This window comes from Dromiciops gliroides, chromosome 1 (assembly GCF_019393635.1).
Source record: "Dromiciops gliroides isolate mDroGli1 chromosome 1, mDroGli1.pri, whole genome shotgun sequence".
Classification (NCBI taxonomy): domain Eukaryota; kingdom Metazoa; phylum Chordata; class Mammalia; order Microbiotheria; family Microbiotheriidae; genus Dromiciops; species Dromiciops gliroides.
In genome coordinates, this window is record NC_057861.1 from 368,208,447 (window position 1) to 368,225,760 (window position 17,314).

The 17,314-nt window shown below is 35.4% G+C and overlaps 1 protein-coding gene and 1 pseudogene across 3 annotated transcripts in view; one reads left to right on the forward strand and one right to left on the reverse strand.

The window, feature by feature from the left end:
• Positions 1 to 17,314, reverse strand: part of CDH12 (cadherin 12) — a 1,430,569-nt gene that overhangs the window by 66,611 nt on the left and 1,346,644 nt on the right. For all 3 annotated transcript variants that reach the window (XM_043974996.1, XM_043974997.1, XM_043974998.1), the window contains one exon: positions 10,861 to 11,114. In XM_043974996.1, coding sequence (XP_043830931.1) covers positions 10,861 to 11,114 — 254 coding nt within the window. The remainder of the gene's footprint in view (positions 1 to 10,860; positions 11,115 to 17,314) is intronic.
• Positions 15,328 to 17,050, forward strand: LOC122734281 (annotated as a pseudogene).

The window sequence follows — 17,314 nt, forward strand, 5'->3', positions numbered from 1 at the left end:
AGTAAAACAGGTATGTGGGAAAAACTCAGAGCTTAATTCACAGTACCAGTATCCCTAGAGATTCCTAAGTAAGGATGAACATATCAAGTGAGATAATTCTCCCCTTGCATTAAAAAAAATCATACTGATCTCAAGACAGTTTCCTACCTCACAAATTCTATTGTATAAACTAATCTGTGTGACTTCCTTAATTACTGTTTTAGTCTTTTTTTGGTTAAAATATGTTCAATTACCTTATTATTGCCTCTTATATAATAATCATTTAGTGGGAGGAATGGAAGTGGGCGGAAGGTAATTTCTTCTCTCCAATTTGTAGTGACCAGAAAAAGTGGCATTTATATTTAACAACCTAAAAAATAATTTTATCCTTAGTTTCAAAATATCTGATACAATAGATGCATATTAAATGTAAGATAGTAAAGCAGTGTGTACCCAGACAGAGCACTTTAAACTCAACATATTCAACAGGCCTAGTCCTCGTCACATTTTCCCTAGTTCTTTTTCTTTGTTTTTAAAGATAGTATTTTCTTCTCAGTCACCTAAATATATTGTCTTGCCATCATCCTTGCCTTTTTCCTCTTAAATACTCATTATACAAGTAATAGCAAAATCTTGATGTGTCCACTTCTACAACATATCTGCAATCCATACCCTTCTCACTATTTTTACAGACGTAACTGAATTCAGTTCCTCATCACCCCTTATCTGAACTATTTCAATAGATTGTTAATTACACTCCCCATTTTCAGTCAATCTCTCTTATCCATCTTATATGTAACTGTCAAATAATACTTAAAACACTCATCTACCTAAATTATTCTCCAATTCAAAAATCTTCAATGGTTGCTTAGTGACTCAGGAAAAAATACAGTTTGTTCAGTCTAGTTTTTAGGTCTCTCCAACATATGATTCTACCCTTCATTTCCATAATTGTTCAGCACCAATTCTATTGCTGACCTCTAAATCATTACTATGCTTGGAATAGTATGTATTTCCCTTATTTGCAAGTCCTTCTCCTGATGACTGTTTTCACACAAGTAAACTCCCATCTCTGGAATATATTGTTCCTCATTTTTGTCTTAGAATCATTGTTTTCCTACAAGTCAAAGCTCAGTTGCTGCCTCATGTACATAGAGCCATTCTTGATTGTCTCAGTTGTCAGTCTCTTCCCTTCCTCCTGGAATTACCTTGCATTTATCTATCTATCTATCTATCTATCTATCTATCTATCTATCTATCTATCTATCTATCTATCTATCTATCTATCTATATATCTCTCTCTATATATAGATATATATGTTATACACCCTCCATGGGTATGGAGTGTTTTATTTTTGTTTTTATATTTCCAGTGCCTAATATAGTGTCATACATAGAGTAGATATTTAAACATATTAAATGAAATGCTCTTAGTCATTCTTAGCTAGAAGGTTCATTTTCCCTGGTTTCTCTCATTTCTGTTTTTGGAACAAATTCCTTTGGTTTGGTTAAAATCAGGGCTGAAATGGCAGTTCCCTTTGTCTTTTCCTCTAAAAATTTATCAGCTGATATTATGTTTTTGTAAGAAAAACATCATTTTCTTTTCCTGCAGCCTAGTAGTACATTAGAAACTTCTTATTGGGTATTTTGAACTGGATATCCCATGGCCATATGAGACTAAACATGTCCAAATTAGAACTCCTTATATTTTCCCTCCCACTTTTTTCCCAAAATTTATCTATTTGTCTAAATGGTACCACTATCCTTCTCGTCACCTAATTTGCAAACTTGGTATCATGCCTTATCTCTTATTCTGTTTCATTCCATATATCCAACTATTCCCCATATCTTGAAAACTTAGAGTGGTCCTTCATTTCCAGGTGGCTATCATCCTCAAATATGAGTTCTTTGTCAGTCACTGCCAGCTATGCTACATTTAAGTCAATTCCCCATCCATCCACCTCATAGCCCTAGAGTCTAACACTATGCCTGGCACATAGCATGTGCTTAATAAGTGTTTTATGAATAAAGGAAGGTTTTTTTTCCTATGATTTTGGGGTATATTTGATTCTGCATGATAACCCAGAGGGCAACAGAATATTCTTCCAACATCCCCTTTTCTATTAGTGGGAACACCTGAACTTCTGTGATCTACTCTTTAACTGTTACTGGCAGACACAGAAACATTATACACTTTGTGAACACTATTGAAAAAGTTTCCCTTTACACCCACCCCCTCCACCCACACCTTTTTCTTCCTATTAGAATTTGCATCCAATTCATGTGTCTCTTTCCTATGGTTTGCTGTTGGGCAGCCACGTATGTTCTCTTTGCTAGAGTTTTAGTCAAATGGTATTCTGTAGAAATGATTCATGCATTGGGCATTGATCAGATTGGGCTCTTATATTAAATGATTCTCTATGAGTTGTTTTGAGCCATTAAGTGGGGTACCACAGAAGGAACCCCTGTACAACTAGCAAAAACATTAAGGTAATAGTCATAGGTTTATAGAATGAATTGGCAGGGACCTTTGGAGGCATCCAGTCTGACTTCTTCATTTTACAGAAGAATAAAATGAATGCCTGATAGGTAACTTACCCAAGGACACTCAGATAGTAAATGGCTGTGTTGTGAATTGAAACTAGATGCTCTAAATTCAGAACCCTTTATACTGTATTACATTGCATCCAAAATGGGAGTTTATGTATAGGCTAAAGACAAAATATAATTAGCTTGGTTCACATTATCTTGAAGTGAGTTTAGTAAGTATATGCAAAGGAAGGCCCTGAAGTGAAAAATAAGCTAAACATTGTCAATACAAGTAATGAAATTTGATATCAAAGGAAGTGATAACATAGAATTCATTATAAAAAATTGCTCCACTAAAAATGCCATATAAATCCTCTTGTGACTTTTGACATTGGAGGAACATTAGTCAAGAATGAATTTTTCCTTTCCCCATCCTATTAAGAGGTTGTCATTATAGCATCCTTATCAATGGATAGGAAGAAACAGGTACAAAGAGCACTCTAGCCACCATTTTCATTTTCCTACATTATTTATAGAAGTTTTTTTTTTTTCATTCAGCTCGTTTCTCCCCTTTCCTGTATTTCACCACTGTTTCTATTTTAGCAACCAGGGCAAGGAAGACAGGTAATAGAAAATTTTATTTTTCATCACAGAATCTTAGAACTGGAAGGAATCTGAGCATTTATCTAGTGAAACTCCATCATTTGAGAGATGAGGAATTGGAGGTACAGAAAGATTAAGTGATTTCCAAAAAATGAGTTTTCTTTTTCTTATTTCTAATTGCAGTTTTGCTTATTTGGAAAGCCAAAATAGGTTATCAGGTGGCATATAGACATTAAGCAGTTGCTTGATTTATTACTACATGTTTTCAAGGTGTACATATACACTAAGTTCTAGACAAAAGGATGATTTATGTATGTGATTTCCTAAAGTAAAAGTGCAACTTTAATGCTACAAAATTAGGTGTAACATCCCTAAACTTCAAGGAACACAAGTGAAACTTGACCATAATAATGACTACTAATTAGCTAGAAAATGTCTATTAATGAATTTTCTTGATTAAATAGGTGGTTCTTAGTTGGACAGCTCATTATTCAAAAAGGGGCAATAGTGTTAGATAAAGTGCTTAATTACTTAGTTGAACACTGTAATTCTGAATTTTTATGTGCACCAGTTAATGAAAATGATGGTGACAACCTTAAAATACCATTCAACTATTCACAAATTATTATTTAATTGTATTTAAAAAGCAATGTAACCTATTTTTATTTGATAAAATGCTTAATTTTAAAATATTTTAAGTTTATGGCACAAAGTGAATGAGGTTTAAATTAGAAGGGAAAAATAAGTTAAGTAGAAAAAACCTTTGCAGCAAATTTCTTTGATAGAAAATAAAGATCTGATGTGACACATACACATGTATATTCACACATATATCACATGCATGTATGGGGAGAAAAAATGATTTAACTATTTATCTAAAATAAATGTTTAAAAGATATGACCAAGCAGTTCTCAAATGAGGAAATCCAAGATACCAAGAGATATATGAAAAATTCCAAATATTCCAAATAATTCCAAAATTTGATTAGTATTAATGTTTACAAATCAATAATACTATAGTGATGAGAATAAAAAAAAACTCTGAGTTTTCTATCTAACACCCATCAGTTTGGAAAAGATATCAAAAAGGGAAAATGACAGTTGATAGAAGGGCTGTGGGAAGACAGAAATATTGGCTGACAGTTGGGGTAGCAGTGAATTAGTTCACCCACTATAAAAAAGCTTTGATTTATGCCCCCAAGTAATTATATTATATTTATATTTTGACCTAGTGATACCACTACTAAGCCTTTTTGGCAAATATGTCAAAGAAAGAGGAAAAAGATCTGCATGATGACAAATATTTATAGCAGTTTTTTTTTTGTTTGTTATTTTTGTTGTGGTAAAGAACTATAAACAAAGGGTGTGTCCATTAAATAAGGAAAGGCAAAAGGCATAATTTCCCCCACTGAGTTCTTTCTCTTCCCCAAGTCTTTATTTTTCAACTGAAAAATTCCTTACTAATATAACTGAATTCTTAATTGCCTTAAAGTGTGCTTTGGAGGGCAACTGACAGAAATTCCCACCTCCTATTGAGAAGAAGAAAAAAAGAAAGAATATAGTATAATGAAGAGTCTACAGCTGGAAAAAGATGTGTGCGAGTCCTGAATCCTCACTTCAATATTTAGTAGCATGGGCCAGTCATTTAACCTTTTTGAGCATCCATTTTATCATATATAAAATGTAGATATTTACATATTTCACAGGTGTTTTTTATTTCTTTAAGGAAAGTATTATACTTCTTGTTGTTTTGTCATTCATTCATATCTGACTCTTTGTAACCCTGCTGACCATACTGTCCATGGAATTTTCTTGGCAAAGGTAATAGAGTGGCTTTCAATTTCCTTCTCCAGTGGATTAAGACAAGCAGTGGTAAATGACTTGCCCTGGGTCACACAGCTAGTAAGTGTCTGAGGCCAGATTTGAACTCATGTCTTCTTGACTCCAGGTGAAGTGTTCTATCCAATGAGTCACCTACCTGCCTCCTGACTATATCACATAGCAAATCATAAACCTAAAGTAACATTAACTTGAAAGATTGACAAGAGATGTAAAGTTGTAATAGAAAGCACTCTGTCTTGGCGCACAGCTGGAGTATTGTATTCAGTTATGGGTAACACATTTTAGTACAACAATAAGCTAGAGAGCATCCAGAGGAAGGCAAAACCAAAGATGAATGGTTCTGAGTAAATATCAGAAGAGCAATGGTAGGAGGAACAGATAATGCTTAGTCTGGAGAAGAGAAGAATAAGAAGGGACATGATACATGTCTTTGTAAGAAATATTAGGGGCAGCTAGGTGGTACAATGGATAGAGCACTGGCCCTGGAGTCAGGAGTACCTGAGTTCAAATCCGGCCTCAGACACTTAACACTTACTAGCTGTGTGACCTTGGGCAAGTCACTTAAGCCTAATTGCCTCACTAAAAAAAAAAAAAAAAGAAAAGAAAAAGAAATATTAGATTTGTTTTGTTCAGGAACAGTGGAGAGAACCAGGGAAAATTCGTAGAAGTTACAGAAGAAAATTTTGTCTTAATGTCACTAACACCATCCTCCCAAACAACAGTAACAGCAAGAATAACAGCAACAAACACAATTTTCCCAACAATTAGAACTATCCAAAAATGAAATGAAATCCTTAAGGCAGCAGTTGGATGGCATGAAGAAGAAAACATGGGACATAGAATCAGTAAAATTAAATTAAATCCTGCCTCAGATACTGACTAGCTGTGTGATCCTAGGCAAATCACTTAAACTCTCTGTGTCTCAGTTTTCACCTCTGTGAAATGGGAATAATACAAATAATTATATCACCTTGTGGCTTTCTTATGGGTATCAAATCAATTAAAATATATAAATTACTTGACAAATTTTAAAGCACCACAGAAATGTAGATAATATTATTACTAAGGAAGTAGTAGGATAATCCACCCCCATTGGAGATGCTCCTATTGAAAAATAACCTTTGACCAGATTTGTTATCATAGGAATTCCTTTCATATTTGGTTTGAACTAGAAGGCCTCTGACATCCTAATTCTACTTCCATACATACCACCAACAACATGGCTAAATTATCCCATTTAAATGGAACTATATGGAGGCAGTGTGGTACTTTTGTGGAAATGACACTGATTTCTGATCACCTGCATTGAAATGATTACCCCAGTGATATTATGCAAGAACGTCACTTGACTTCTTTTCCTTGTGCATCTGTATCTCCATCAAAGAAAAAAAAATGAGTTGGATTAGATGATCCCTAATGTCTCTCTGAATATTATAGAATGCATAATAAAAATTTATTTCAGGATTTATTGTGATATTACAAATATGTAAAAATAAAACTTTAACTTCTGACAGATAAATGTGAGAACATTCCTAAGCAAAACTGTGCCAAGTACTTTAGAAATATTATCGTGGGCAGCTAGGTGGTGCAGTGAATAAAGCACCAGCCCTGGATTCAGTAGGACCTGAGTTCAAATCTAGCCTCAGCCACTTGACGCTTACTATCTATGTGACCCTGGGCAAGTAGGTTAACCCTCATTAACCTGCAAAAAAGAAAGAAAGGAAGAAAGGAAGGAAAAGGAAAAAAAATATTGTCCCTGGGAATAACAATGCACTTTCATTTTTTCTAATAAACATAAGCCAAAAGAAGATATCTTGCTTATATGTAGATGGGAAAATGGTATAAGAACATTATATCCTTTTCACTCCTTTGGAGATTTCCATATGGAAGGAAGACAAAAAGAGAGACAGAGGAAAACAGAAGTTGAGCCAAAATAAACATAGAGATCCATGCTGGGATTTGATTGCCCCTGAGCCCTCCAGAATGGAAAAGCATCTGAACAAATTTTCACTAGTTTATTCCAACATTACTTATATATGATTAGAAATAAAAAGTAAAAAAAATCAAAATTATCAATTAACTCTCTATGTTCATACTTCAAGTTTGCTGTTTTTACTGCAAATTTCCAAAGTGAAAGGCTAATAGTAGTTAGCAACTTCTTAAAGCTCAGTTCCACCAATGAAGCTAAGCAATGCTTCTTAGTCATAGGTACCACTGAATATAACTGGCTAATCTGTAACATAGCCAATGAAAAAGAAACAGAAACAGAAAAGACAGGAAAGAATTTGAAATAATTTATGTGAAAAACTTGAAGAGAAACAGAAAAGCTATAGAAACCATGGGGGGAAAGACATACTTTATCTTAAAAAAGTCAAATATTTAAAAAATAACTCACTTTAAATAGAGGAATTTTGCTATGACTTCTCCTATGCCTGAAAACCTTTATCTAGAAAGAAAAAAGGTAATACATGACCTATACTAGTCCCACTGGGTTGTTTCAAGTTTACTGTTTACTCTTAGGATAGAAAAGTTAGGCTTCATATTGATTCAAGACATGCTCTACCTTTTGAAATTTCCCTCATGGGTGTCAATTATTTCCACCTGGATGTGTGGTTTTAGTTATGTTGGCACCTGCCCATTAGAAACCAGGGTATAGCCATCAATTCATTTCACGTAAGATAACTGTCAGGTACTGGCTACCTCTGAGCATCAATGATACAAATAAGATAAGCTTGTGGTAGGGGAGTACCTATAAAATGCAAGTCTTCTTTATATCTAGCAACAAAATTTTCCCTGTGAATTATTTTCACCTTTTCTCTGCTCCTAACCTGAAAGTCTCTCTATTTTTTTAAGTTTCCTACCACTTTATCTTTAATATTTCTCTTTTTTGTAAGGAAGAACTGCAATTTGAATATAAATGCAAATATGTAGAACAAGACTTAGTGTTAACTTCCAGGGCCATGATGAGATTTTGAAAAAATTTCCTCACTCCAAATGAAATATCTGGGAGTACCTGGTGCTGGAGGAAAGGAAAGACAGATTTGAATAAGTCATCCTTCTTATGTCAATGACATCAGGAGATGAGTAGATGATATCAATAACTGCTTTCTTCACTGAGATTCTCTTCATATTTATTAGACTCCACCGAAATCTAGTTGGTATTTGACCTGCCTTTTTATAGGAAAATGTTGATTACTCCATTTCTGAATCTAGCTTACAACCTAAGGGCTATTTCAGTTTTTTCATGATTCAGAAATATAGCCACATCCATTCAACACAAGTAGTCTCTTAGTTAAACCCTGTGAAATTTGTGCTTTGACCTGAAAAATTTCAGATTACTGTTCCCAAACCCCTCTCCACTCTTCCTCTCTCCTACTCCTCCTCCTCCTTCTTCTTCTTCCTCTTCTTCTTCTCCTCCGCCTCCTCTTCCTTCTCCTTCTTCTTTACCTGCTCCACCTTCTTTGCCTTTTTCTCCTTCCCCTCTATTTATTTATGTATCATATATCATATGTTATATCAATGTGATTATATATATTTGTATATATAATATGTATATATCTATCTATTTATAAATCTATATACATGTATGTATATATAATATACAAATATATGTGTATGTGTATATATAAACACATATACTAGTATGTACAAAATGTCAATATTATGAGTAGAAATCATGATAGAATTGGAGTAAGTACTTCAGAAACCCTAAAACACTTTTAGTATTTGATTCACATTCATGTAAGTTATTATTATCAATACTAATAGTACCTTGTATTTACACAGTGATTTTGGAAGGGTGTGTATGTTAGGTATATACTAATTCCTACATTATCATTACTTATTAATAAATTACTTCTATTTGCATTTTAATAAGGGGAATACCTCATTTTATATAATATCAAATACTTTCCTTCACTAATGTGCTATGTGGATGTTTCCACATGGTGTAGATGTAGCCCTGAATTCCTGATGGCAGTGCCAACAGAACGTATGTTCCTGCAAGTCCTAATAAACTGGAAAGGTTTTGAGACTGGATTTGGTAGCATACCAATATGAGTAGTTTGGAAAGATTTATCAGCAGGTTGGCCTTGTGGTGATTCTTTTTTTTTTTTTTTAGTCATATCAATTTTCACAGACAAGCTCTTAAATTTTAGAGTGATTTCTTTCTGCATCCTTGGAGGGAGGATCTACATGGAAGAAATCACACATTCTTGAAGTTTAAGTGAATAAGTATTTAACACTTTAGCTTCAAGGTCTTTTAGGTCTTTCACTTTTCTACATTACTAGTTTCATTTTCCATTCTCACTGATCACTTTATCTATCCTGTTTCTAGAAATTGTCTTGAATTCTACAATCACTAGGTCACTTTCTATTTCCCAAATAATGAGCCCCAGTTGAGTCCAGAAATTAGTTGGGTCCCCGATATAATCATCTGGAAGGTTTTCCATATGGCAGAAATACATCAGCAAAGAACAGTCATGTAACTCTAAGAGATAATTTCAAGAGCTGGGAACAGTCAGGTGTTCACTAGGAATTCTTGGTGGAAAAAACCCTAGATTCAATATTGTGCTGAACAGTAGCTCCTGTTGCTGATATTCATTTTGCCCCATGACAAATCTCAGGAGGACTGTTTATAATTTTATAAGCTGTTTTTGTGATGAATGAATGAAAAAGCATTCATTAAATGCTCATTAAGTGCCAAGCATTTTCCTAAACAATGGAAATAAATTAAATAGAAATGTGTGTTTATGTGCATGTATGTGTGGGTGTGTGTCTGTGTCTATGTGTTTGTTTTAATTGAGGGAGAAAAATCATAAATGCAAACCCAGTTTCAGGGAAGACGCAAAAATCAAGAAATTCTATGGGTGTAATGAGAGGCAAATGGCAAGGACTAAGGTTCATTATGCTACATCAGTAGAATGGCTGAAAATATTTTGGATGGGGTGGAGTGCATATAGAAAGGGTTGATGGGAAGGCTCAGAGAATGTAAGGACAGAGTGCCAGATGTTAAAGCCTGAAAGTCCTCCATTTCATCAGAAAGATGTGTTCCTTCCAGCTTATCCAAGGAGTGTCAGCATCCATTTTGCTCTTGTAACTCTGATGCCTTATAGGATTTGGGGGAATAGAATGAAGGGAAGATGAGGGGGAAAGGCAAATTATTCTCTCCATCCTATTGCCCCATGGGGTCTGGACAGTCTGAGTGGTCAGGAAATGAGGTCCATACTGATGTATGAACTAGGGTTCTTTACCATAGCACATGTCATGGCTTTTTCCAGGTACAGGTGTACCTTTCAGGGTGTGGGTTAAAAGGCAAATCACACTGAATCCTCTTTGGCCCCTCCAAATAGACAATTCAGTATAAGTAAACATAAAAGAAAATCTTTAAAGTAGAACTGAAATCACACAGATAGAAACCGACACAAATAAGTGGGAATTCTTGGTGATAACTTGATTTCAGTGGGGGGGGGGTATGTTCTTATTTTATAAATATGTACATGAGTTTCAGGTGTGTTTCTGTGTTTGCTTATAGATCTACCCCTTTCTGATACTAATGAATATCTCCCTGAGGAATCATCATCAATTTGGTCACAGCTTAATGGGACTTAACACTAGGGAAGACTTTGGCTCTGTTGCTCTTCTCCCCATCCCAAGCAACCTCCAAACTTGGTTGCCATAGCGATTAATTGCACAAGAATAAGCATATCTGTTATTGTTGCTGTATTTTTAAAATTTTGTTTCAAAATATCTCTATAAAATGGGAGGGAACAAGGAGATTATTGATGACTTCCACAGAGTATTATAGATATTTAACATGTATTCATACATATGAATGCTTTCCCTGAAAAGGCCCCATCACTTACAATTATGATTTCTAGACTATAGTACAGAAGTAGAAATCCTTACCTAACAGCACTGCTGCCAACATCAAGATCTTGTGCGGTGACAGCTCCAATTATGGTCCCAACAGGAGTGTCTTCATAAACCTCCATGGTGTAAAGAGGCTTGCTAAATACTGGAGGCTCATCAACATCCAACACACTGATCTTCACAGTCGCTGTATCTTTGAAAGGACCCACTGAGTGGAAGCGGTGGTCAAGATGAAGGTTGGAAGCCTCTACTTTGAAAGTATATGCCTTTTTTGTTTCAAAATCTAATGGCTGCAGTAAGGAAAAAATCAAAAAAAGAGGGAAAACATAAAATATGACAAAACTATGAGCTATACTTTTGGAATGTTTCCATAATTTGTGTGATTAATCTCAATTTCAATGCTAAAGATTGTTATGTTAATTTCCTATTTGCTAATTAGAAAGCAAAAGATTTAGATTAATAAGAAAAACATTAATATCAATTGAAGGGCCACTGGAACATGTAAAATGAATAGAAACATATGACACTATTACCCATATGAATCTCATACATACTGGTGTTATGTTAAAAGTTGTTAGTGGATGCCTTTATTGAAGAATCATTCCTTAGAGAACACTGACATCTAGTGGCATGAAGTTAAAATGAGCAAGCACAGACTATTCTGTAAATAAATACTTCGTATTAAAGAGCAAAAAAATCTTAGATTCCATAATTAAATCTGTTACCATCAATTCAGTTTTTTACTTTGCTTTTCCAAATGTTATGGTCATGATTAGTTTTGTCTGTTAGTTTCCCCTATTCTGACTTCTCTTGATTCCCCTGGACTTTTCATGATTTTTGTCATTCTGATGTAGATATTTCAAGTAATAATAACATAGATCCTCTGCAAGCTTCTGGAAACTGCATAAAGGGATAGTTCCTTGGTAGAAGAGAGTCCAGCACTGACTATTCCACCTCACCCAAGCAAAGAGGCCCTGGAAGTTTGGGGGCAGAGTTATAATAATAACAACAACAATAATAATCTTAAATAGAATTTTATACTTTGTCAAGTTTCATAATAATAAGGTAACATATTTTCATAATTTAACTATATACCACATCTATATGATATATGGGAAGGGCCGAACTCCTTTAGACTAAGAATTTGGAATAGCCTAGGGATTTAAACACAGGTTATAGGTCATATAACTTGATAATTGAAAGTGAGAGTAGAGGGATTAATATAATAGTAAAATCTTAAATATGGGGGCAGCTAGGTAGTGCAGTGGATAAAGCACTGGACTTTGATTCAGGAGGATCTGAGTTCAAATCTGGTCTCAGACACTTGACACTTACTAGCTGTGTGACCTTGGGCAAGTCACTTAACCCTCATTGCCCCCTCCACACACACACACACACAAAATTTTAAATATAGAATACACTACTCCTAATATTCATTGATTCTAAATTGTATCTCCCTGGAAAGAGCACTAAGCTATAAACATGTGTTCCCATTTGTGTTACTGTGGGTAGATATACAGATATATACTGATAGATGATTGATTGATCAATAGAAAGACAGAAAGACAGACAGATAGATAGAAAGACAGATAGATAAATTCAAAATATTATATATTGCTGAAGTACTCATCTGGTTAAATGAGAGGTCTAATGTTGTTTAGGCACAGGACTTGAAGAGTATGAAGAGTCTTCCAATCATTTAAGAAAAAGAAGCCAAATTAGTATAAAATGAAGAATGAAATGCTCTGTAGCCAGTTTTCTGAGACTTTTGGGATAATTGCCATTTCAGTGGATTGTATGACTTCTTAACTGCTATCTCAATGTGGCAGCTCATCTTCTCTAAAACAGCATGTTAAAATACAATGGGCATCATTACTCCTTTTTGAAACACACATTTCTGAGAAGAAATCAAACAGCACAATTCTCACCAACTGCATCATAATAATCTTAAAACTTCAGATATTCTTATGGAACTATTCAAATTAGAATAACTTTTCTTGGGTTGGCCCAAAATAAGCTTCTTTCTAATTTATGATAGGGAGGCCATACTTGGGCCAGATTAGTGTCTCTGATTTTTTACTACTTTTTTTACTAATTTTAAAATAATTACTGTATTAATCTTGTATATATAGATTGTATATGTGTGTGTTAATATCTTCTATATTTCTATATAATTATGTTATACTATTTTGATATTATAGGTATTATTTATTTTTAAAAATAATAAGCATTTTTATTTAAAGTTTTGAATTTCAAATTTTATCCTTCCTTCCCTCACTCCCCCTCCCCCCTCTCTGAGGCAGCAAGCAATAAGATATAGGTTATACATGTGCAATTATGTAAAAAGCATTACTATATTAGTCATTTTGTATAAGAAAACTTAAAAGAAAAAGATTAAAAAGAATGGAAAATAGCATGCTTCAGTCTGTGATCAATCAATATCAATTTTTTCTTTGGAGGTAGATAGTATGCTTCATCATTAGTCCTTTGTAATTGTCTTGGGTCATTGTTTTGATGAGAATAGTTAAGTTATGCACATTTCTTTATCAAACAATATTGCTGTCACTGTGTACAATGTTCTGGTTCTGCTCACTTCACTATGGATCCATTCATACAAGTCATTTCAGGCCTTTCTGAAACCATCCTGATTGTCATTTCTTATAGCACAACAATATTCCATTACCATCATATACCATGCCTTGTTTAGCCATTTTCCAATTGATGGGCATTTCTTTGATTTCTAATTCTTAGCCATTGCAAAAATGTTTTTGTACAAATAGGTATTTTCTCTTTTCGGGTATAGTTTTGAGAAATAAACCTAGCAGAAGCATTGCTGGATCAAAGGGTATGCACAGTTCTATAGCCCTTTGGACCTAGTTCCAAATTGCTCTCCAGAATGGTTGGATCTTTTCACAACATCACCAACAGTTAATTAATATCCCAGTTTTCCCACGCCCTTCCATATATGTTATGTTATTCCATATTATATATATATATATGTACATGTAAATATGTATGCATATGTATAAACCATATTTATCTTTTGTTTTTACCTTACTTTCACTCCAGAATCTATCCACTCCTATTTCCTTAGCTGATGAGCAACTCCTGCCTATAACAAGCATTTAAAAAAAGAAAATAAAGCAGTCCAACAAACATGATCTATAAATAAATGGAGCCTTAATGGTACAGGTTAGTATTGTTTCAAGCTTTAACTGAACTAATACATGGTACAAGTTAGTATTGTTTCAAGCTTTAACTGAACTAATACTTTTGTAATACCTTACATGATCAATGTTACACACCCATAGTCTCCCATCACTTCAAAAGAGGAAGGGATACATAATTTCTCCTCTCTGAATTATTACTTTTGTAAATTTATCTATTTTCCTTGGCTACACTGTTCTTTCTCAGTTCCACATCCATTTCTTCATTATTTCTTACTACTCATTTCATCTTCTGTATCCACAATGATTTTCTTTTTAGAGTTGTTCTGGGAAGTTTCTACAAACCCCTATTTTTACTCTTATTTCACAATTATAAGAAAAAAAAACCAAGAAAACCCAATGTCCCACACCCAAGTGGCTTATCTCTTGACTATGAGTGTATAAGTTTGCTTAACCAAATCTCAATCTCTGAGTTTAATTTAACTTAATATTTCTCAAACTCCTACATTGTTTAAAGCCACATAGAAAAGTACTGGTGATAAATTGGCAGAAATAAAACTATCTCTGCCATCAGTATTTTTATATTTCACTAGTGTGTGGGGTGGGGGGAGGATACAACATGTATTTGGATAACACCTATAAGTTATATAGGAAAGTAATTTCACATTGTAGAGAACAGGAACAACTGGATGAGGAGGATGGAAGTCAAGAAGGGCCTCTGGTAGGAGTGGTTTTCAAACAGTATGCTAGGACTGTACAAAGATAGAAGGGCAGAAGATGGAAGTGCTAGTAGACCAATTGACCATGACAGAGAATGCATGAGGAGGAATAATGTGAAGTTAGGCTGGAAAGGTAGGGAGTCAGGTTATAGAGGTCTCTGAATGCCAAACACAGTAGCTTATATTTGATCGAAGAAGCATGGGAAGCAATAAAGTCACAACTATGTGTTAGGAATAGCAATTTATCAGTTATGTGGAAGACAGATTGATGATGGGAAAGACTGAAAGTAGGAAGATCAATTAGGAAGTTGTCATGAAGTATGAAAGATGTTCTGGAAGTAGAAATGAAGGTTTAGTAAATTAGATTTGAATTCAAGTTTTCCTGACTCTAGGCCCAGCTTGCTATTCACTGTATCACCCAGCTGCCCCAGCGTATGGATGGTATTGTGCTAAGCAGAAATAAGGACCTTTGGAGAAAAGATCAGTTTTGAGGAAAGTAAAAAGAGCATAAACCCTTTAGAATATTTGTTCTGAGATTGCACCTAACTCTCTAATTGTGAAGAACCTGGGTATCCCTGGTACTGCTGTTGTAATAGCTGCTTAACTTACCAACTACCATGCATAAATGCATCTCTATCCACACTGGTCAAGCTGGTGTTCAGATTAGCAATGCATGCTGGGAGTTGTACTGCTTGCAGTATGGTATCAAGCCTGATGGGCAAATGCAAATGATAAGATCTCTGGGAGAAGAGATGACTCTGTCAACATTTTCTTCAGTGAAACATGAGCTGGTAAATGTATCCCCAGAGCAATATTTATAGATCTGGAACCGTCATTGATGAAGTTAGTGCTGGAAACTATGGCCAGTTCTTCCATCCTGAACAACCAATCACTGGCAAAGAAGATTCTGCCAATAACTATACCCATGGGCACTATACTATTGGAAAGGAAATCATACACCCAGTTCCAGACAAGATTCAGAAGCTGTCAAACCAATGCATGGGTCTTCAAGGGTTCTTCGTTTTCCACAGCTTTGGTGGTGGGACTGGCTCAGATTTCACCTCTCTGCTAATGGAACAGGTTTGTTGATTATGGCAAGAAGCTCCAGCTGGAGTTCTCCATTTACCCAGCCCCTCAGGTTTGCACAACTGTTGTTGAACCCTACAATTCCATTCTGATCACTCACATCACCCTGGAGCACTCTAATTGTGCCTTCATCATAGACAATGAGGCCATCTATGATATCTATCACAGAAACCTTGATTTTGAATGCCCAACCAACACTAATATGAATCTCTTTATTAGCCAAATTGTGTCCTCTATCACTGCTTCTCTCTATAATTTGATGGTAACCTAAATATTGATATGACAGAATTCTAGACAAAATTGATGCCTTATTCCCCTATCCATTTCCCTCTGGCCACAAATGCCCCAGGCATCTCTTCTGAGAAAGCCTACCATGAGCAGATTTCTATAGCAGAGATCACCAATGCTTGCTTTGAGCCTGCTAACAACAGGTGAAATGTGACCCCTACCACAGTAAATGCATGGCTTGCTACCTCCTCTACTGTGGCGCTGTGGTTCCCATAGATGTCAATAGATGTCAATGTTGCTATCACCACCATCAAGACAAAGTATAGCATCTAGTTTGTGGATTGGTGCCCAACTACCTTTAAGGTTGGCATCAATTACAGCCTCCCACTCTGGTTCCTGGAGGTGACTTGGCCAATGTAACATGGGCTATGTTCATGTTAAGCAACACCATTGCCAATGCTGAGTCCTGGGCTCACCTGGACCACAAATTTGATCTTCATTGGTATGTGGGTGTGAGAATCAGAGTGCCACCCAGGCCAGCACCACCCTGAGGAAAAAGCATGTGACTAGTGTCTAGAAGTTACATCTATTCCTCAAACCACCTGTAAGTCATGTCAATCAATGCTACCAGCCAATTAGCTTGGAGCTGTGTGTGGGGACTGTGTCTGGGTGGTCCCGCAGGGAGCTTCTGCTTTAGGAGTACGGTGATCCCTCTTTTTGGTTGGAGGTCATGGTAGGAGCAGCTGGTGCAGGGGAGCTAGGTTCTTCCTCTCTCTTTTGCTAACTTCTATATACTTTAATAAATGCTTAATGCCTAAAGAATGGTGTTATAAGAATCTAATTTAAGGTGACCACCCATTAGATTTTTAGACATCACAGTTAGATTTTAAACTTCACATTGGGGTGGGCATTGAGGAAGGAGAGTTCTCTGAGGAATGGGAGGATATGGCAACCCTGGAGAAGAATTATGAGGAGGTTGGTGTGGATTCTGTTGAAGGAGAGGGTGAAGAGGAAGAAGAATACTAATTACTTCTTCCATGCAACTCTGAAGCATGTCACATCCAAAACTCATCAACTTAAACATGCTTATCTTTAACCTAGGTGACTGTTTAGAATGTACCTTAATAGTACAGCTAGCTATCTAGTTAGTTTGTCTACATTATTGTTTGCCCTTTGTTCTTGAAGAAGACTATGCCAGCTGGGTGATGTCATGACTTGCAGTGAATTGAATTTAAGTGAGGCAGGGCAAAGTCACTAGTCTCATTCTCTCCTCCAGAGTCATCATATACA